Genomic DNA, 22,166 nt, shown 5'->3' with positions numbered 1-22,166 from the left:
GGGCATGAAACTTGCCACATATTTGATAAATGGGTGCAAGAAATCTTGGGCTATGATTTTTTTAATGGTTTAATGCTCTTCTTTGTGGATAACTGTGTGCACCACCACACTTGGCATCTGAGACAATTGGTAAAAAGACCCTCCCCTCATAAAGAACAGCTTCCTTTGCTCTTCCAGAGAGGTTACAGATTTTCACTTTTGTACACAGTTTTTATATTCCTCTTCATTTCTTCATGAATGGTAGCCACACCCATTCAAGCCAGCACTGTATCATCTTTGGACTTCCCTAACATTCCTCAGTTCTACATATCTTGCATCTTCTGCCCATCACTTGCCAAGTTTCATATTAAAGGTAAAAGGACCCCTGACCATTAGGTCCAGTCGTGACCGCCTCTGGGGTTGCGTGCTCATTTCACATTATTGGCCGAGGGAGCCGGCGTACAGCTTCCAGGAAATGTGGCCAGCAGGACTATGCCGCTTCTGGCGAACCAGAGCAGCACACGGAAACGGCGTTTACTTTCCCGCTGTAGCGGTCCCTATTTATCTACTTGCACTTTGACGTGCTTTCGAACTGCTAGGTGGGCAGGAGCTGGGACTGAGCAACGGGAGCTCACCCCGTCGCAGGGATTCGAACCGCCGACCTTCTGATCAGCAAGTCCTAGGCTCTGTGGTTTAACCCATGGCGCCACCTGCGTCCCTATGAATTTCATATTAGAATCCTCCTATTTCTACCTTTTTCTAAATTTGAGTCCTAAGTCCACTTTGAATACTGTTTGTATAGTCAGTATTATATTATTACACCCAAACTCTGAGCACCAGGAGTTTTCAGGGGAGCCAGCTAGTTAATGAGCACTCACTCTGATTTGTTCGCATCACAGACTTGCATCTGATTTGTTTTTTAACACCATGAAACACATTCACACGTCAGCTCAAAATTTGTTTCCTGCGACACGTTTCTCAAGAAATCCACATGTACACAATGAGCCTTAAGCATTCTTTTATGCGGAGCAACCATGTCCCACCCTGAACAAGTATCTACAAGGAATTCAAGATCTGGGAGTTTGCACCCACAACAAGGACACCTTTCAAGTGGTGGTTATTACAATGGGATGGGGAAAGAAGAATTCATTTAGAAGCTAACTAATGCATAAAGCATAAAGTTATGTTGCTGTGAGTATGCCAGGAAGGGCAGTGGGGAAACATCTATCTCCCTCACAGTTTAAATGTGGCATAGATGATAGATAGATATATAGATAGATGATAGATAAAATATATAAGTAAAGTGTGTTTAAAGGAGAGTGAGCAGATTCAAAAAAGAAGGTAAACATCCTCCCTGCAGCAGGTAAAACACACCTTTTCACTGACTGGCTTCTCAGATAGCATATATTTGCTTGCAGCCTCCATGTACTCTATCTCTCATGCGCCCCATTAACCTATTTTAATTCTGAGTCAAGGTTAAGTTCAATGTATATTAATGAATAACTATCCCCGTTAATTATTAAAGGCCACACTGAAAACATGAACACCAGAAGAGCAACAGAGATAATCCAGAGTTCAGGTTGGGTCGGGTCTCCAGCAGGCAGCTTTCTTCCACCTTGTTGTTCTTAAGTATTTTCTTGGATTTCTGACCAAAAGAACAGAGAGAAAAATGGGGGTAGAAGCTCTGCTCCTTCTCTGCCTCCTCTTCACCTTGCTCTTGTTCTCCTTCAAAATGTACAAGAAGAAAGCCCAACTACCTCCAGGGCCCACTCCTTGGTTTCTTCTGGGCAATCTTCTGCAGAAAAACGTCCTGCCTCTGAGCAGAAACTATGCAAAGGTAAGTCCACCTCTTGGAGACCACTTTCACTTTTCATTTGTGCCGTAAAGCAGATTTGGCTAGACCAGGGATCCCCAAATTAAGGCCCGGCGGCTGGATGCGGTCCAATCGCCTTCTCAATCTGGCCTGCAGACAGTCTGGGAATCAGCATGTTTTTACATGAGTAGAATGTGTCCTATTATTTAAAATGCATTTCTGGGTTATTTGTGGGGCATAGGAATTCATTCATATGTTTTTTTTTTCATATAGTCTGGCCCGCCACAAGGTCTGAGGGACAGTGGACCGGCCCCCTGCTGAAAAAGTTTGCTGACCCCTGGGCTAGACTCAAAAGGCAGATAGAGACAGGAAGGCACAAAGTTAATTTCTACCTTCTTTAGTCTGTGTATGTCTGATTCTATCTGCTGCTTTGAGGGGCGCAAATATTCCTGCAACATAAGTGAACAGAAGGGAGGTCATGAAAAGAAGGTTTCCCATCCTCTTTGTCTCTTCCTGGAAGTGCTGCCAGACTGAGAGGCTGCAGAGAGCACCATCTTTAAGAACACACAAAGAACGCTGAAGGACTAGATGAAAGTCTTATCCATTCTCCAAGCAGCACAGTCTCCTGCAATTCTGCTCTGCACCCACCCCATGCCTTGGCAATCAGTGTTATTATTGCTTCTATAGATTTTCATGGATAACAAAGGGACATATTACGCAGTGCTGTAGCAGGGGGGTGGGTAGCCACCGCCCCCAAGTGAAGCCTCCAGGAGGGCACCATTGACGCTCCCAGCCTCTGTGTGTGTGTGTGTGTGTGTGTGTGTGTGTGTGTGTGTGTAAATAAATGTGTGTGGGGATGCCAAGCTGGGTCTTTGACTAGTGTTAAAGAAAGCCTAGGTTCGCCCCTGCATAACGCCTCTGTTTTTACTTAGTAGAGCCCTATCTACAGGTCAGTAACACTTGGTTGAGACATTGCTATCATAGGCATTGTGTGGTTGGGGGAGGAGGGAGAAAGAAGGGGGTAGTGATATTTCCATCTTTTGCATAGTGTATGTGTCGGGTGTTGTATTAGTGTCACGTGGATGGTTCTTGCATCTATTCATTTATTCCTTTTCGTTGGCAGTGAAAGAGACTGGTTGGTTGCATTTGGTTGATTACAGTGAGTTTTGTTGGTGTGTGAGAGAGTGTGAGGGGTTGTTGAGTCAAATTAGCCATATTGATTTGTATGCTGTCGGAGGGTTATGTTGCTGTTTCATTAGTGTTGAAAGGCATACTATATGTCATCTGCAGCTAATACAGTACAGTGGTGCCTTGCAAGACGAATTTAATTCGTTCCACGAGTCAATTCGTTTTGCGAAAAATTCGTCTTGCGAATCGCGGTTTCCCATAGGAATGCATTGAAGTTAATTAAATTTCAATGCATTCCTATGGGAAACTGCGATTCGCAAGACAAATTTTTCGCAAAACGAATTCGTCTTGCGAGTCACCATCAGATCGCAAGACGCATTCGTCTTGTGAAAAATTCGTCTTGCAGGGCATTCGTCTTGCGAGGTACCACTGTATATGACCATCTTGCCTAGCAGCCATTGATAGCCTTATTTGTCTAATCCACTTTAAAATCTGTCTAAGTTGATGACCATCCAGACATCTTGCAGTGGTGCTGCCTCTGAGAAGGAGGAGCTCCTTCTGCTTATCTTGATTGCCCTACCATTCTGCTTCACTGGAAGCAAAGGAGTGTTCTTTCCCCACACCATGATAAATTGCCTACACCTCTGTCTTCTCTTAGCGCATTGTTATCTAAACACAAAAACAAAAAAGCTCCAAATGTTTTAATTTTTCTTCACAGAGGCCAGCCCCTTGATAATTTTAATTGTCCCTGTTGGCACCTTTTCCAGTTTTACAATAACCTGCCAGTTTCAATGGCACAGCTGTCTGCAAACTTCCTTTGCAAGGTGTTTTGCTGCCTGAAGCAAACGGGGAAAAGCTGCCTCCTCCCAGTCCTGTTCCATGTACAAAGGTCCAGCAGGCCATTGACTCTGATCTCAACATTCTCCATAGCACCTTGAGGACAGTGACCTATGTTAGTGCATGCACACTCTCCACTCTCTCCACTCACTGCTTCATAATATGTGCTGCCTGAGACAGCTGCCTCTCTCTGCCTCATGATAGGGCCAAACCTGCTCCTTGAAAAAAGCCCAGGCACATGTATCTGCCCCACACCTTAACAATGAATACATCTGCAAAGAATTCATTCAGGTTCTCTGCAGTTCATTTCTCCTTCCTTGGCACACCTTTAAAACCCTTGTGGCAGGGCCGGCCCTAAGGCAAGGCTGGGTGGCGCAGGGCACCAGGGCGCCGGACTGCCAGGGGGGCCGCCGGGCCGCCAGGGGGGCCGCCGCGCTGCAGCGCCCACCAGACAGCCGCGCTGGGAAATAGGGCGGGGGGCACCGGAGGGATATTCGCACCACAGCGCCAGGGCGCCAGATATGCTTAAGACGGCCCTGCCTTGGGGTGTGACATAATGGATAGAGTGTTGGACTAAGACCTAGGAAACCAGGGTTTGAATTCCCACTCAGTCATGAAGCTCACTGGGTGACCATGGGCCAATCACCATCTCTTAGCCTAACCTACCTCACAGGGTTGTTGTGAGAATGAAATGGGGAGCAGAAGAACCATGTACATCACTTTGAGCTCCTTGGAAGATTGTCGTTTATTTGTGTCCGAATCTTCGTGACCCCATGGACCATAGCATGCTGGTATATTAATGTAATAAATAAATAAATATATGAACTTCTTCCCTAGCTAATTTCCCACTTTTAGATATATAAATAGGCCTTATTCTTAATGTTTTCAGAGGTATGCCCCTCAAATTCTAATTTTGCATCACTTGTTGTCTGCCTTGGTTTTTTTGAGGGTGGGGTGGGGGTAGTTTGTGTTTCTATTCAATCTTCTCCTTTGTGCAAGACTTCAATTCCCTGAAGAAAGACATTTCCTAAAGGTTTCAGATGTGAAAAAGCCCTCAGAGACCTCAGAAATGTTAAATACTGTGAACACTATGAATGCTCACAAACAGAAATTTCACCAAAGTTATCCTGTCCTTAATATTTGGGATCATCATAATTTCTATCCCCGCCCCACCAGAATGGTTAAAAAAGCTGGCCCCAAAGTTTCAGCCAAGCCCCAAATAATAATTTCAACTGGCTGCTCATTCTCTCACTCACCCTGAGTGTTAATTCAGGTTATTCCTACATTGTCAGTTCATTTCAAACGTTTCAGCACTAGCACAGTCTTCTCTCTCTCTCTCTCTCTCTGTGTGTGTGTCTAAGTAATGATTGGACTATCACTTTGAGCTCCTTGGAAAATAGGGGTGGTATATAAATGTACACCTTCTGCAGTAACACAGTGCACACTGTCTTAATCCCTTGACTAGTTTAGCCCTCATGAGCACTTGCCTTCAATGAGACACATGACCAGTGTCAATAGCCTTGCTACAGTTATTTTGATAGCCTCCTATGATGCCCTTGAAAAAGTTTTAGTGTATATCCCCATAAACATCCATAATGATTGACAGACTGTTTGCTCTCCTTGCTCTATTCCTATTGGATCAACGCCCTCTATATTAAACTATAAACACGCAGATATTTCATTGGATCCCAGGACTGGATAGTCACCCAGCCACCCAAGGTTCTGTGAACAGAACCTTCTCTTTGTGAGTGAGTTAAGAAGTGGGTGGGTTTTCTCTGACCCATTTCTCCCCCCAAAAAATTCAGTTGATATTTCTTTTCTATTCATAAGTTACTTAATTTTTTCCTAGGGTCACATTAAATTCATTCACTTTTTTCTTACCAGATCATTTCATCCACTCATATTTCATTTTGCAATTCATCCATCCAGCTTTACATACAAATCCTTATTAATCAGCACTTGTTTGCTGGTTCTTCCTTGATTTGTGCTTAATAAATGTCTTCAGCACTTAGGAATTCATATAGGAATTTCTTTGGCTGATTCATCAACTCCTTTCTTTCTGCTCTTCTTTCCCTTCAACAGCCCCACATTGTTTCTAAACCCTTTTCTTCAGTTACTCACAGATGTCTGACCCCCACACCCTTTCACTTTCTGATAGGCTCTCTTCACACAGCTCCATTCCAAATTAAATGTGCAGCATCTCACCTTGCTGCTTTACTTCTTGCTGATAAAACAATGAACAGGGTGGTGATACAGTGACTACTGCAATCGACACAAGATAATATCACCAAGGATATTTTATGAATAAATCCATAAAAATTTGCAAAAAACAGTTTCTTTCCCAGATAGGTTTTATCTTAAACAATAGCAAATAAAGAGTCAAATTGTGATATACCAGTGGTTCAGTGCTCGGAAGTAATCAGACATTTTGTCATTGAAGAGCTTAGTCTTTGAGCTTTGTTTCAAATAATATACAAGAAAAGACTGTGTGTAAACAACCTAAAGCAGGGGTATATCTGACCCCATCTGCATGTTTACATTGGGAGTAGCATTATTAAACCTTCCAGGAGGTTTCACAAACTGAAGGACGTCGTCCTCTTTATTTTGAACTCTTTATTACAGTGGAACCTCGGTTTATGAACACCTCGGTTTATGAATTTTCAGTTTACGAACGCCGTGGACCCATCTGGAACAGATTAATTCACTTTCCATTACTTTCAATGAGAAAGTTTGCTTCAGTTTATGAACGCTTCAGTTTATGAACAGTCTTCCGGAACCAATTGTGTTCATAAACCGAGGTACCACTGTATTGCGTTTGCAATTGTTCAAGATAAAATCTATTTTAGAAAGAGAAGAAAATAGCACTGAACCACTGATATATTACAAGCGAACTTTTTATTTACTGCATTTGCTATTGTTTAAGATAAAACCTATCTGGGAAAGAAACTATTGTATTTTCACATGTATAAGACTATATTCCCCCCCCCTATTTTTTCAAGTTTAAAATTGAGGGGTCGTCTTATACACGGATAGTGCATATGGGAGATTTCTTTATTTAGAGTCCCCCCAAATAGGGGTCCCCCTTCATGGATCAATGCCTTGTCGTGGTGAAGGGGCTTGAATAACTCAGAGAAGCTATGAGCTATGCCATGCAGGGCCACTGAAGATGGACAGGTCATAGTGGAGAGTTTTGACTAAACGTGATCCACCTGGAGAATACGGTACTTTTGCCATTTTTATGGACATTTATTGTTTCCATGATGTCTCCTTGGTGATACTATCTTGTAGCAATTACTTCTGGCTGAAGCAGCAAGCCCTTGCAATAGCCATCTGGGTTCTTGCCATGACAGCTGAGAAGCACAAATAGACAAGTCACTGAAATAAAATAATTAGCACAATCCTGGGGCTTGGTGTGAGCTTTCTGGCCATGACCTACAGGAAAGCAGTTATGAGAACTGGGACTACCAAATCACCAGGCTAATTGCCTTCAGTCATCTGGATGAATTGAAATAATGTCAGCAGATGGGAGGAGGAAATTGCATAGCGAGGTCAAATAAAAATAGGTTTTGCTGACTGGAGCAGTGGTTCCCAACAGGTGGTCCGGGGACACCCAGGGGTCCGCGAGCTATGCCAGAGGGGTCCGCAAGATGCTATTAGAATAAAAAATATATTAAATATATTTCGTATGATAACAGATTTTTTGTTTTGGCCGCTTCCTGCATGAGCAGAGTCTAGCGCAAAACTAGAATTAGATAGAGGCAGTAGTTCTGCTGTATGCTGTTAGGTGGCGCTTTACAAACACTATTGTTTTGCAAAGAGGCAGCACACACATTCTACTAACGCTCACCTCCCCAAGATGCTTTGCGCGCGTCGGCTTCATTTGTGCGCTACTGCGCAGGTAACCCTGTCTTCTCCATTCCCCTCCCTCCTCCCTGGCGCGCACTGCCTCTTTGCAAAACAGTAGTGTTTGTAAGCAAAGCATTGTTTTTCGCGGAAGCTACAGTTCGCGTAGTTAAAAATGGACCGTTGGTTAAAAAGTGGTTCATCTCATTAAGAACTGAAAATTAAAACTGTATACTGATGGAGTACTCTGTTGTAACTGTAAAAAACGTATAAATATAAAATATAAAAAGACTCTTAATTTGGCTCTCACTTTTTAATTTTAGGATTAGGAATTAATGGGGGTCCTTGTCACAATAGCGGCTCGATGAGGGGTCCTCGAGAAAATTTTGTTGGGAACCCCTGGACTGGAGAAAGAGAGGTGTGGGACCTCCTAGCTAGAGCAACACTTTTGGATTGTGATTAGTTGAGTGGTGAGAGAGCCGATTGACAAAAAAAGTATCCAGGACTCATTGAAATGGGAGAGTGTGTGGAACAAAAAAGACTATAGCTTTGAGATTGGGGGGATTTAAAAATAAATTGCTGGGTTTTCACTTGGTAGGGCTAAACCCTGATTGCCATAATGGGCCAGCTGCCACTGATATATCCATGCATTTTTTAAATCCTACCTTCAGCTCTTTGATAAATGGGGTCCTATCTTTACCGTCTGGCTGGGTCCCAAGCCCATGGTGGTACTCTGTGGATATGAAGTGGTGAAAGATGCTCTGTTGGATCATGCTGAAGAATTTGGTGGGCGTCCTGCCTTGCCCTTCAGTGATGCAGTGAACCATTATAAAGGTAGGCAGGGGTACTGTGCTTATTTTTTGATTGCTTCCATTTTAATGGGAGAAGCAGCAGGGGCGTACCCAGGATCAAAACTAGGGGGGGCAAGCCATGGTCGTTCAGGGGCAGGGCCAAGGCATGGAAGGGGAGGGGCCACAAAGTGGGAATGTGGGCGGGGCTACGGAGCCCAGGTCAAACTGACTCCAGGAAGAAGTTTCATCCTGGGCGCAGCCCCGGGGGAGAGCGCATGTGTGCGGCCAGGGGCGTAGCAATAGGGGGCGGGGGCCCTGGGCTCCACCTTGTGGGGGGCAGCACGGCGCCCCTTGCCACCTCCACCGATGGCTGCCACGCCTGAGTAGGAGGAGGAGGGAGGGCTGGCCGAGTCGCCGAGCAGCTGCATGCTTGAGTTGCCTGTGCTTCCCACAGACCTGGCAGGGGCACGAGCTGAGGTCCTCCCTGCATCCCTCCCGGGGGCAAGGCCTGGCTCTGTGGCTCCTGCTGTGAAGCCCCCTCACCTTTCTGCGGCTCCTGCTGCCACTGCAGCCCAAGCAGAAGCGGTGACGGCGTCTGCTGCGCACTCCGAGGGTGCGCTGACCCGGGAGCTGCTGAGGCGCCGCGCCGCCATGGGCTATTGTTGCAGCCGCCAGGAGCGGCCCATGTGCAGCCCTCGGAGTTGGGGCCAGCGGGGTTGGGCATGCCGTCAGGCCGCAGCCGGAAGGAGCAGCAAGTGGTGCCGCTGCTGGGGCGGGGCTGGGCTGGGCTGGTTAGGGACGTGGCTCCCGCGCTGCCCCTACGCTGGAGCTCGAGGAGGGGAGGGAGAAATGGAGAGGAGGAGGAAGCCGCTTTCCTGTCTCCATTCCCTCCTTTCCCTCCTTTCCCTTCGCGCAGGTCCCTTCCTCCCAGCAGCGTCGCTAGCATTTATGCGCGCGACGGACGCCCCGCCACCGGCGGGGTGCCTTCTGATTTGCCGCCCCGGGCAGCCAGAAGGCTAGCAACATCGCTGCGCCTTGCTGAGACGCTTCAGGCTCTTCTTGCGGGACCCCAACACGTCTCCAGCTCAGCTGCAGCCACCGTGAAGCAGGATGATTTATTTATTTTATTTATTTTGCTTAGGGGGTGGCAGCTGTCCCCCCGCCCCATGCTGGGTACGCCCATGAGAAGCAGCCTTCATTTACAGGGGTCTCTGAGTAGGAAGAAGCAGACATCAAGCCCTTCCTTTTCAAACTGCAGGTGGAGCTAGATGTTACCACAAACTGGAGTTTTCCACCCAAAACAACAGCCCTGGACTGATTTCTTTCTTTACTGTGAGGGATATAGCCAGTCTCAAATAACCAACAAGCTAAATTCTAATTAATCTATGAAGGGTTAAGATCATAAAGTTAGCTGTCATGCCAAGCTTAGCTAGCTCACCTTGGAAGGAAGGGCTACCAAATTATTTGTTCTGCCCCTTCCCTTCCTTTTTTTCTTCCACCATGTGCAGGATGTCTGAGCTAGATGCTCCAAGCTTAGGCCACATGGCTTTATCGAGTTATCTTTCTGTTTCTATGCAAATAATTTAGAAAACCTTACTGTTTTGAAACCAAGTTTTTCAACCAGTCTTTTTGTGCTGCTGTATGGAAAAACACATGAATCTGCCCTTTGAAGAGTTTGTAAGTAAACTGTGTGGTCTCTTTCTATACTAAAGGGAAGTGGGAAACTTTGGAAAGAAGGTAGAAGGGCATGTTTTAAAGGCCCAAAAGCCTATATTCCCACACTTTTCTTTGCTGCATGTTTTGTGATGTTAAATCTCTGCTGGGGCTCTCTCACCAAAAAGCACTTGCCCCAAACCTGGATCTAGTCATACAGGAAAGTCTCCTTTTTATTTCTTAACCAAATCCAACATTTTGCCCATAACAAATATTTAATGAAAGCCGTGATATGACATGACCCACTGAAGAGTTTGCCTATCCTCTTTCCTCCAGCACCATTTAACAATGTGAAGAAATGACTCAATGTATTCACTCTATAGTTCAGCACTGTTATTATGTGGTACAAAAGTTACATACAAACCACCCATGGCTTGATTCATTCTCAGATGGGTGTTGTAATGGCAAGGAAAGTCATAGGAAAATGCAGTAAAAAGTGAGATCAGTTGATGGGAAGTCATAAACCTTGGGGTGAACAAATCAAAATGAATACTCAGCAACAGTCAATACCATATAATCTCTGTACAAGTGTTGTGCAAACAAGTCAGGATGAACACTCAATGAACAGGTTGTCTGGAAGAAACCCTACTGCAACTACGAATGGGAATATATTCTGAATGGACAAAGTGCCACAATGAACTTCCATCCTGATAAGAAAACTTCCTAAGGGAATGATCTTCACCTGTTTGCTTTCAGGACTGTCCAGCAGATCTTTGAAAAAATGGAGAGAGCTGCGCAGGTTCACACTCACCACCCTGCGAGATTTTGGAATGGGGAAGAAAACAATGTCCAAGAGGGTGCAGGAGGAAGCTCTCAGTCTGGTGGAGGCAATGGCAACCGCAAAAGGTCTTCTCAAGTTATCCTTATTCCAAACACACTTTTGAAGTCCTTCAGGGCAGGAAGAGTAGGCTACCAGGATTTCCATTAGTTATGGCACAGGTGTTCATAATGAATTTCTTCCTATTAAAGAACTTGGCTGAGTTGTAACGTACTCCTGAAATGTGCCAAGCTCTGTTTGAGCAGGGATTTCCTGACCACAGATATGGGGGAGCACATTGTCCTCCTTGTAGGAGTCCATAATGTTATCCTCACCAGTTAAGCTGCACTTCTGCATTGCCAAAGAAAGTGAATACTGTCCTTCAAGAGCTGCTGATACTATCGTTCCATGTAAAAGGAATTTAATTATCTTTAAATGTCAGGGAAATATTAAATGCACCGTGTGTCTAGCTCAGTTTGTACAAGGAACTCTTGTTTACGTTCTTCTGCCGTGCTGGCAGAGGGAGAGAGCATCCACCTCGCCAAATTCCATTGACTATGTCCTTTTGCTCCTGCAGGGAAGGCCTTTGATCTAAGAAAATACATGAGAATTGCTGTTTCTAATGTGCTCTGTTCTGTTGTCTTTGGGAGTCGCTTTGACTACACAGATCAGGTCCTCTGGGAGATGTTGCGTATCATAGAGGATTTCGTGAGCTACTTTGCGAGTTATATGGGACAGGTATGTTGTTTCTTCTTGTGAGGATATCCCATGGACCCAGAACCTTGGTTCATCTTAGTGGACATGGGCCTGTTATAAGCCAGGTGCACTCTAGGGCATATTTCCCTTTACCTTTTACACTTTCTCTGATCCTCTTGTCTGCATTAAATTGCAAAATTGCACATGAAACAAATCAAATACATCTTCGCTTTAATTGCAGATCAACATTAAATTTGCCACAGAAAGGCAGGGCCTCAAAATACAGACCTTGAGGAATTCTTCTGTAGGTGTTTTGGTGCAGCACTTCCCCGGGCTAGCGGTGAATTTTCCCAGTTATTCATTATCAAGGGGTTGCTTATCTAAAGGGTGTTAAGGCAGTCAGAGCTGGGCTGAATATCTGCTTGTGGCAAGGGAAATGAGTTTGAAACTCGGACACTCCCTTTCCCCAGGAAGCATAAGGGAAATATTTTTATCTGGGCTTTTCTTCTATGAGCTTATCCACACCTAAGATTGCCCCACTACTTTCCCCCAGGAAAACCCATTGTTTTGGAACAAACAGCAATCTGTTTTTCTGCAGATTGCTGTTTCTTCTGATTCAGCACTAAATAGCAGGTTTCCTGGGGGGAAGCAGCAGGGCAATGGTAAAAGCACTCAGCCCTGTGCCTAGAAAGCATGGGCCAAGAGCAAATCTGCTTGGACCTGTGCCTTCTAGGCATAGGATAAGCGGAAGTCCAGGAGAGACTGGGCAAGTAACTCTTTGTTGCTCTCCAGTCTACCTGAGAAGCTCAGCATGTGAGGACGTATGAGTTGGTTGCTCCAAGCTTAGACCACATGGCCAGGGCAGTCTCGAGCAGGTCGGGGGCCCTGGCGTTGAGGGGCGGAGATCGCTCTGGTGCCCCTGCCCTCGCAGGGTGCAGCATGGCTTACGCACGGCTTCGCCGCGCAGCGCCCTGCCTACCAGCCCGGCGCCACCAGGACTCTACCTAGAGCCGGCCCTGCACATGGCTCCTGCAAGCTACTCTCGAGTTCCTTGTATGCCAGTGACTGAGCCTGGGACCTACTGCATGCAAACCTGGTGCTCTGCCACTGAACCCGTGTCCGTAGTGTTCTGGTTTCTAGTCTACTTAGATTTAATATATATGGAACGTGTATCAACTAAGCACAGAAACATTCAAGCAGGGGTGGTGCATCCCATTTCATGACTTGAGACAAAACAAAGTAAATTCTTAGCCAGCAGAGGACGGGGTGGGGTGGGCAGGACATCTGAGGAGGGTTCACTTCGAGGGCTTCCACCACCTGAGGTGCCTGCTTCACTCCACTTCATGGATGGGCCAGACCTGCATACAAGATACCTAACAATTATTTTTAATGAGTCTTTGCTGTAGAAAGATCTCGAACCTGTTTCTGCATTATTTTGTTTCAGAGAATAAGCAGGCGAAATAATGAACAATGCATTTGCTTTTTTTAAAAAAAACCAATGCATTATTTATAAATTCACAGTAGGAAGTTGATTAGGGCTGTGATCCTAACCCCATTTACCTCAGAGTAAGCCCAGTTTAATTCAGTAAGCCTCATTTCTGGGCAGGTATGGTTAGGAGTTCTGCCTCAGTGGATATGGGCAGGATCTAATGATAATGAATATGTCAATATGTAAATATAATAGACTGTAAATAAAGTAGACCAAGGAGGAGGGGGAGGAAGAGGATGAGAGAGGATTTCTTTACAATTGTTTGTTTGTTTATTAAACTTAAATCCTGTCACTCCTCTCAAAGGAGCCATGGATTGCAGACATTTTGCAGTAGATTTCTCCAACATCCCTAAATCCATAGACTCAGCAGGCAGTTCTAAAATGATGAATTCAATATACAATTGTTATGTATTGTCTCTGTTCCAGATTTATAATGTGTTCCCAAAAATAATGCCTTACCTGCCTGGACAGCACAAAAAGATTTTTGGAGATTTTGAAAAAATGTATGCTTACATCAATGAGAGGGTGGAATCCCACAGGGAGACCCTGGATTATCAGGACCCCCGGGACTATATTGACTGCTTCCTTATGAAGTCAGAGAAGGTAGGAGGTTATATAATTTCCCTTCTCTACACTTCTGAGATGTCTCTTGTTTGTGGCTACATTTGGAAATGCCTCATATGTCTGCTGCCCTCCCTCATTCTGATCCTGCATTCTGGCTGTAGTGGTTGGCCATTGTGATGATCTCCAGGCTAATCTCAGGTGGAGGCATCTTCCCTCAAGCTATGCAGGTTTTGTGTTCCTTCTCGTTACTGCATGGAAAAGACTGAGATGTCTCAGATCATCTTTGATTTACTTTTATTAATTGTCACCCTGCCAAATGCTTCAGTTTCCCCAATGGCCTCCTTCATCAACAATACTTACCTGGCAGGGGACTTCCGGTCTGCTGCCATTTGCCATTCGGCGGGGATCGCCTCGGTCTCCAAGGTCCCCATCGCCGCCGAGGAGGGGGGGAGTCGCGTCAGTGCCGCGACCCCCGGAGAACCCCCAGATAGAGCGTTTTGGGGACCTGGACACCCAGCTGTGCTCCCTGAAGTTACAAACGCTGCCCGGAAAGCCCCATTTTTGGAGCCCTGAGAGCAGACCGATCGTGACGGAGCCTTGGGTCCTTTGCTACCTCAGCGGCGAGAAGCTCCGAGCCGAAGACAATGGAGCGGCAGATACCTCCAAAAATAGAATTCGACCGTGAGCAAATGGACGTAAGATTGAATTGAGAAATTCGGAAAAAATTGGTCACGGGAGGGGAGTTAAAAAAGGAAACGGAGGTCGCTCCCCCCCCCCCGAGATAATCACTTCGCAGCTAACTTGCCTGCAGCCGCGTTGTTTGAATGAGGCTACGAACTCTCCTAAAAAAGAGAACCCTTCCCTTAAGTGGCAGAGCCAAGGGGAGGAGGTATTTTAATTTTTGAACTCTGCAAAATATGTTTGGAGTATAAACAATCCCCCCCTGTAACCTGGGAGCAAGACCCTTGAAGCCGCGACCAGCCGAAACTGCGAGGCTACAAAGGGAAAGAAAGTATCAATAATGGTGAACCTTTGAATTCTAGATACAATATTATGGATACATTAATTTGAGCTCTAAGAGGCTTTGGAATTTAAGAAGTAATCAGACCTTGGAAATAAAAGAAAGGATTTAATTTGGATGAAATTTAACAAAAGAATACAGCACCACCCCTGGCATTACAACATACGCCTTCTGGTGTAATACGAGAAGACAAAGGATGCAGCCAGACAAAATACCCAACCTACAGTCAGAGGAGGACTGCTTACAGTACATTTTGGAACAAATCCAAGAAATGACACAAGAAATGTGTAACTGTAATAGAAATTCACAGCCCCTAATGGAAAATTTACAATCAGAAGCAAAGGAGGAAGAAGATAACAATAATGAAAAATTAGAAGAAGAAAAGGAGGAGCAGCACATTGAAGAGCAACCTGTGAGAGAGGTTGTGAAGGACACTTATTTGATTCAAGGATCTCCAGACCAAGGTGGAACTTGGGGCCCTGATTTTCTAGTGGGAGAGGGAGATCAGGCCCCAGTCAGAGACAATCAAGCTGTGGCAGAAGATGATGACTGGGTCTGGATTTGTGCCTCTCTAGTGAGAGAAGGGGGACACAATCCAGACAGAAGATGGGTGATAATAGGGGACAAGGAAAATGAAGATGTGAGAGGGAGACTGGCTGAAGATTTGAAACAACAGAAGGGGAGGAGGAGCGAATGGTGTGGCTTGGAGTGGTCAAGAGAGGGTGTGGGGTGAAAATTTTTATGGAATATTAATTAATGGATGGCTTTAAAAGGTCTGAAAATGGAAAGTATTAAGGAACTGGTTGGGGAATCGTGGGAATTGTTACCCAGGGGAGGGAGGGGAAGATTCAAGAGGAATCGTAATATATTAGATATGAAGATGTTAGATTTGGGGAAATGATATATTTTTCAGGGAGAAATTAAAGGCTAAGGGAAATAATTAGAGATAGTTAAGATGTTGTTTAAAACTGAGTAAGCTATATTATTGAGTGAAGAATAAGAATTGTAATTGTTGAATTATTATGCAAAATATTGTGAAAGCTGTACAATGGGATTTAAAATAGACTCGGGAAGGGATGGACGGGGAAGTCGATGCTACGATATTAAAAATATTTGTTTTTTGTATCTCGTTTTGTTTTCTTTTTGCTTTTTTGTATTTTTCTCTTTTCTTTTTCTTCTTTTTGTTTTTGTTATTTTTTTATGTAAAAATCTTCAATAAACATATTAACATAATAATACTTACCTGGCAGGGAAGACACCTTGATCAACAATTCTGGATCAGCAAATAGATTGAGTGGATAGCATTGGCCATTAAATGTCACAAGACCTTCAAAATTATTTGAAAAATTGATCTTACATACAAATGAATATACCATCCCCCCAAAATAATAAACACTATACTCTATCAAATAATTAATGAGTTAACAATTGGAGGATACAACTCCATGAAACAGCAATGGGAATCTGATGTAGGAATAGAGATTGTGGAGGTAGATTGGAATAATTTGTGGGCTTAAAAACCACTAAAATCAGTATAAACTTGTATATAAGAAAATAATGATTGTAATAATAATAATAATAATAATAATAATAATAATAATAGTCCATACCCCAGACCATCTGACTCGGTATCCACAGCCACTCTGGTAGCCTACCAATACATATAAAAGCATCATAAAACATCAAACTTTAAAAATGTTTTTTAAAAAACTTTAAATGAATAACACCATGGCTTTGTTTCAGCTGAAACCTGTTGGATCTCAGTTCTGGCAGCTCTCAGGTGGGTGCCATTGCCATTCTAAGAGAATGAGCAGGTGATTGTGACGAGTTCCACCACCTCATTTTCTAGAGAAATGTCACTGAGTAAAACTATATTCAATTTTTTTTTTTAAAAAAAACCCCACTGTAGTTACACGGCAATAAACAATGCAAGTATTTTGTTCCATCCAGTTACTGCATAGAAAAGACTGAGATGTCTCACTTCCTCCATCACTCTTTCCGATGGGTGTTTTAAATTCTATTTCTCCTTTTCCTTTTTACAGGAACAAACCAATCATGAGGCCATCTACACCCAAGAGGAGCTTATCATTTGTGTGCAGGGACTCTTTATTGCTGGGTCATTGTCCACAAGCGAAGTTTTGGGCCGTGCCCTCCTGGTGATGGCTAGATTGCCACACATTCAAGGTACATAAATTGTCCAAAGGACTGAAAGGACATTAAAACTTCACGAAGGAAGTGCAACTTGCTCACAGAAATACTTGAAGTACAAAATGTCTTTTCCTCGGCCCATGGTAAAGGTTTCCACTGGGGTCCAGCATCAGCCACATTTGTTTAGAAGAGGAAGACGCTGCTCCCACCCTCCACTGTTTTATTTTATTTTAAGCATATGCACTCCAAAAGCTTCCATAAGTAACCAGCACATAAATAAAGATGCTACATAAATGATATAATTTACATAAAATTGATAAAATTATTGTAAAATTAAAGCAAGAATAGAGCACTGTCCTCCCAGAGACCTGTCCTTCATATTCTGTCTTCCTGGAGATTGATGTTTATCTTTTCCGGAGGGAAAAGGGCATCTTCCCATTCACCTCAGCTCCACGGCACTTCTCTCCAACAAACTTGGCACTCAGGAACTAAAACTTACATCCCTTAAAACAAATGCTTCAACAAAAAAGGGCCTTACATTGTTCATGAAAGGAATAACTCCTCCTAAAACTTTGTTGCCACAAGACAAATCCATGGAGCCATTAGGGTTGCCAGACTCAATAGAGGACAGGACTTCTGTGCCTTTAATTGCCCTGCTCTCTTTTGAGTCTGGAAACCTTAAAGAGAAACCAGCAGACCCTTTGTTTAATTTCCAAGCAAAGGGTCTGCTGGTTTCTCTTTAAGGTTTCCCGACTCAAAAGAGAGCAGGGCAATTAAAGGCACAGAAGTCCTGTCCTCTATTGAGTCTGGCAACCCTAGGAGCCATTAGAATCAGAATGAAAACCTCTGTTGGGGATTCTAACATCTGAATACCAGGGACTAGGAGGGCTGTTGCCTTGAGGGATGGAGGAGGAAACCATTTTAAACTGATTCATACACTGAGCTGGGCTCGTATTGGATCACCTCCAGTATCCATTGGCTATGTATGTCCAAGGGGCTAGTGCAAAAGTAAACCACTTCTTTAAATCATTTTAGCAAGAGCCGAGGCAGGGAGGAACCACCATTATAAGCAAACAGCTCTTTACCTCAGAACAGTTTGGATTGTGTCTGATCCCCTTTCTGCAAGGCTGTGAACTCTTAAGAATAGCTCAGTAGTGAGGTTTCCTTTAATTATGACTGTTAATTGTGCATCATGCAAAGAAGTACTTTATATTTTCTGTCCTGAACCTAATGCCTTCAACCCTTGCCCTGTGGTGATTCTGATTTGCTACCCTGTGACTCTTTTTTTTTTTTTGGCTGAGGTACAAGAGTGGGATGTAAGTTTAATGAATGAATAAAAGGTATTGTTTGAAGAGACAGCATAAAGTTTCCAGACCATCTATTCAACATGCTTTACATAATTTCATGAACATCTCTAAGAATGCCTTCCAGTTAACTTTTTTGCTTAAGATAAAAAGCCCACATCCTTTAGTAATATAAGGTGATCCCCTGTAGCAAAGCAAATGCCTTGGGGTTATGGAAGCCAGATTCCTTTCATCTTTGCATGCCATCTTTAAAAATGGGCTCCTGTCAGGATGCAAATTCATGTAAGACGGTGTTACTTTTCCTTCTGGTTGGAGAATGTTGAAGGCTATCACTATGTTAGAAGAGAAGTAGCTTCAGAATTCTGGAAGTAGAGCTCTGAATTTGTTTTCTTACAGAAAAAGTTCAACGGGAGATTGATGAGGTGGTAGGTGCCAACCGTATCCCTGGCATGGAAGATAGGGTGAGGATGCCTTACACCAATGCTGTTCTCCATGAGATTCAACGATATGAAAAAGGGAGCCTTGAGAGCTTCCCGCGTGAAACAACATGTCCTACAAAATTCCGGGGCTATCTTATCCCCCAGGTGTGTGTCACATGTGAAATGAGCAGGTTACTGTGGAGAGGGGAAGGGGGGATTTATCATCCCATTAATGACTTTGGTTTGTCACAATCCCAGCCAGTGCAGAGACAAGGTATGCTGATTACTACCTCACCCCCCCCCACACACACATTCATGGTGATTTTTCAGAATGCTGTGCCATGACTTGTTTCTATATGTGACAAGCAACTTTAGGGATCACAGTCTCTTACATAAACAGGCTTCTTTTTATGTTTATGAAACTGAAACAAATAATGAAATCTCTATCTTCTCCCTGAAGGGCACAACCGTCTGTTCAGAGATTGGATCTGTGCACTTTGATCCTCTCCAGTGGGAGAATCCAGAAGAGTTTGACCCAGGTCATTTCTTGGATGAGAAGGGCCAGTTCCGGAACAGGGTTGCCTTCATGCCTTTTTCTGCAGGTGACTCTATAGACCTAGATTCTCACACTGTGGGGTTGGGTCCAGCAGCTGGCATGTGGATGGATGGGCAGGAGAACTCCAAGAGTGATAGTGCTGCCAGGAGATAAGTAAGAGGTTTGGGGAGGGATTGTCTACCCACAAGACGTTTCTCTCTGTCTTTGCCCTCCCTTTCCTACATCCTGAGCAAGCATTAGCCTGAGGAAGGGACAGTTGAGTTCCCATCTTTTGGACCACTGCCTACAGGAACCACATGGGCTCTGTGTTAAGAAAGAGAGCTGGCATGATGAGTTGATAGGAAAGGAAAGGAGAGTACTCACTCACATAATCTTTTATCTTTCTTTGATCTGAAGCTGCTTATGTGTAGCTTTCAGCTCAAAGATTTACACACACAGAGGGATCCCACATGGTCTTTTCAATACTCTCTTCTCTGCAGGCTGCCTGTCCCCCAGCCAGAGAATGGATTATCCGTGCCTCCTTGAATTGTGAAGCCAAGTAGTGCAACATGGCTGCTGCTCATTGGGAAGCCCCATATCCTCCTCCGCATTACTCATGCTCCAACCTTCCAAGACTCTTGAATTCCCACCCCCTGCATGTTTCTCCATTGCCCTCCCTAGCCCTCTGCACTCCTCCCACATAGCAGGAACCATTATATTTTACTCCAAGCAGCTGGGCATGCTGAAAGGAGCTCATCTTCAGCCTATAGACCAATAACGGTGTCAGGTAGATGGTGGCCAATGTTTTGCCATGCCTTAAGCTGACAGGGTGGAAAGTACTAATTTATATTCATTGTTTCAAATTATTGGGACAGGCACCTTCAAGAGCACAGGTGCTACAGCAGTAACCTCAGCCATAAAAGATCCTGGAATAGGTTTTGGGGCACATCCTCACTTTGCACAGTACATACAATATTGTGTTTTGTGGCAGGAGAATGAGCCAAGCAGTACTTTAGTGTTATATAACATGCTCAGAATAGAAGTCCACCAGTCAGCCAAAGAATCGAGAAAACTCCATGAGACCAATATCTCCAAAAACATACCTGCCTGAAACACTTCACCTTCACATCACAGTGGAAGCAGAGAGTTGCAGGCACCCCTTGAGAAATGGTCACACTGCTGTCTTTCTTTTGCAGTTCCGTTATTTCAAAATGAGTTGGCTGGGTTTCTTGGGCACTAAATAGGTTTTTGATGACTGGTGAGCCCTGCCACTTTCTTCTCTCCTAGGAAAACGGGCATGCCCAGGGGAAGCCCTGGCTCGGATGGAGCTGTTCCTGTTCTTCAGTGTTCTGCTCCAGAACTTCACCTTCCAGCTGATTGGAGATGCCAAAGACAAGGATATATTCACTTTGTATGAGGATAGTGGCCTGAAGACAGGAGACTTGCCATTGAAATTCACTAGACGTTCAATATGATCCAGTGACAGCAACTAAGCAGAATGGATGGTGCCAATGCTTTTAGATGCTGGGGAGGGGGGGGGAGAGAGATGGGAGAATCGTACGTTGAAAATGGTGTCTGTAAGAATAAAAAAATTATTATAAATTATTTTGGAGGTGGTATTTAACACCAATGAGATTAAATCAAACAAACAAGGAACATTAGGTGTTATGTTGGAGGAGATGCTGGGAAACCGGGAATTATGTTCACATTTCGTGGGGGGGGGGGTAAATATGTACAATTTCTCTGGCAAAAAGGTGTTTAAGGAGATAACAGAAATCACTGGGTAAAAGCTGACTGAAAGTCCAGAAGTAGCATTATTATCAATTTACGATGGGGTGGAAGGCTATGAAGGACTTGCTCACAAATTTATTGACAGTTGCACAAATCATAGTAACTAGGAAGTGGAAGAGGCAAGCAGAATATAAAATGGAAGAATGGTACAAAGAGGTGTGCGATATAGCTATTAATGATAAATTAACATATGCCATTAAGGTAAGACAGGGAATATGAAGGAGAAATGATTTTGAAGAGATATGGAAGGTGTTTGTAGAATTTGTACTGTTAAAACGGAAAGGGGTCAAACCATTGCAAGAGGTGTTGAAATTTTGGGAGGTTGGATAGTTACAATGGAATGATCTCAGTACAGTCATACCTTGGTTTGCGACCGCAATTTGTTCCGGGGAGCCGGTTGCTCCCCGAGTTCGTAGTAAACCAAGGGGTTCTTCTGCGCGTGTGCAAAGCGCTAATAGAGTGCTTCTGTGCATGTTGCGCAGATCGCTTCTGTGCATCCACACGCTGCGGAACGCGGATATAAACACTTCCGGGTCTGCAGCGGTCGCAAACGGAGGCGGTCGCAAACCAAGGTATGAATGTAGTGGGGTACACATTTTTATTCTTATTTATTTATTCATGATTATTACTTTGTCAAAAAATAGTTGTAAGTTTAATGTAATAAAAAAAAGACTTCATAAAATGATGCTCCTTTGGACCCCTTGCTCACCCATCTGTGTGATATTAGAAAGGTAGCCTTAGACTTGCTTCAGACAAATAAAGAAGATTGCATGTAGCAGATCCAGAATATTCAACTCACAAAAAGATGGCTGTTTGGCTAGGAAAGTGTGGTTTTTAAGCATAGCAAAATATTACCATTCAATTTAATTTACCCAGCTTTCATAATCTTGTTTTCTATTAAGCTATGATTTATTTTAAAAGCCTCCATTTTGAATATATATAGATGTTTATGAACCCTGTTTTCCACATAACACATTTTTAAGGCTGCTATGTTTAGGGATGAGCACTACGACCCACATCCCTGGAAATGGCTTCTAAAATGGGTGCTAAACTGTGATATGACACCCATTTACATTGGGTTATAATTCAGGGGTCAGCAAACTTTTTCAACAGGGGCCAGTCCACTATCCCTCAGACCTTGTGGGGGGCTGGACTATATTTTTTTGGGGGGGGGGGATGAACGAATTCCTATGCCCCACAAATAACATTTTAAATAAATGTTGCATTTTAAATGCATTTTAAATTAAAGCACGCATTCTACTCATGTAGAAACACGCTGATTCCCAGACCGTCTGTGGGCCAGATTTAGAAGGCGATTGGGCCAGATCCGGCCCCCGT

General features: G+C 44.0%; 1 protein-coding gene across 3 annotated transcripts; it reads left to right on the top strand.

Moving 5' to 3' along the window:
* The first annotated feature begins 64 nt into the window (after positions 1–64).
* On the top strand, positions 65–21,947 carry LOC118079919 (cytochrome P450 2C18-like). 3 transcript variants are annotated; one of them, XM_088661650.1, is made up of 10 exons: positions 1,679–1,816; positions 2,066–2,741; positions 8,272–8,434; positions 10,801–10,950; positions 11,439–11,599; positions 13,473–13,649; positions 16,674–16,815; positions 18,480–18,667; positions 18,963–19,104; positions 20,325–21,947. In XM_088661650.1, the coding sequence occupies exons 3-10, from the start codon at positions 8,323–8,325 to the stop codon at positions 20,510–20,512; spliced, it is 1,260 nt and encodes a 419-aa protein (XP_088517776.1). In that variant the 5' UTR covers positions 1,679–1,816; positions 2,066–2,741; positions 8,272–8,322; the 3' UTR covers positions 20,513–21,947. The 3 variants fall into 3 exon arrangements, with proteins under 3 accessions (XP_034960562.2, XP_034960563.2, XP_088517776.1); XM_035104671.3 differs by lacking the exon at positions 2,066–2,741 and having other exon boundaries at positions 65–1,816; positions 20,325–21,943; XM_035104672.3 differs by lacking the exons at positions 2,066–2,741; positions 10,801–10,950 and having other exon boundaries at positions 65–1,816.
* The last annotated feature ends 219 nt before the right edge of the window (positions 21,948–22,166 follow it).

This window comes from Zootoca vivipara, chromosome 2 (genome assembly GCF_965207765.1).
Source record: "Zootoca vivipara chromosome 2, rZooViv2.hap1.1, whole genome shotgun sequence".
In the NCBI taxonomy this organism is placed as follows: domain Eukaryota; kingdom Metazoa; phylum Chordata; class Lepidosauria; order Squamata; family Lacertidae; genus Zootoca; species Zootoca vivipara.
This window is presented reverse-complemented; position numbering and strand designations above follow the sequence as displayed.

Excerpts from the sequence above, each read along its gene's own strand:
- LOC118079919 (XM_035104671.3), top strand. The coding sequence starts at position 1,649 with ATGGGGGTAGAAGCTCTGCTCCTTCTCTGCCTCCTCTTCACCTTGCTC. Across the intron at positions 16,816-18,479 it reads TAGATTGCCACACATTCAAG|AAAAAGTTCAACGGGAGATT; the intron begins GTACATAAATTG and ends GTTTTCTTACAG. Across the intron at positions 18,668-18,962 it reads GGGGCTATCTTATCCCCCAG|GGCACAACCGTCTGTTCAGA; the intron begins GTGTGTGTCACA and ends TTCTCCCTGAAG.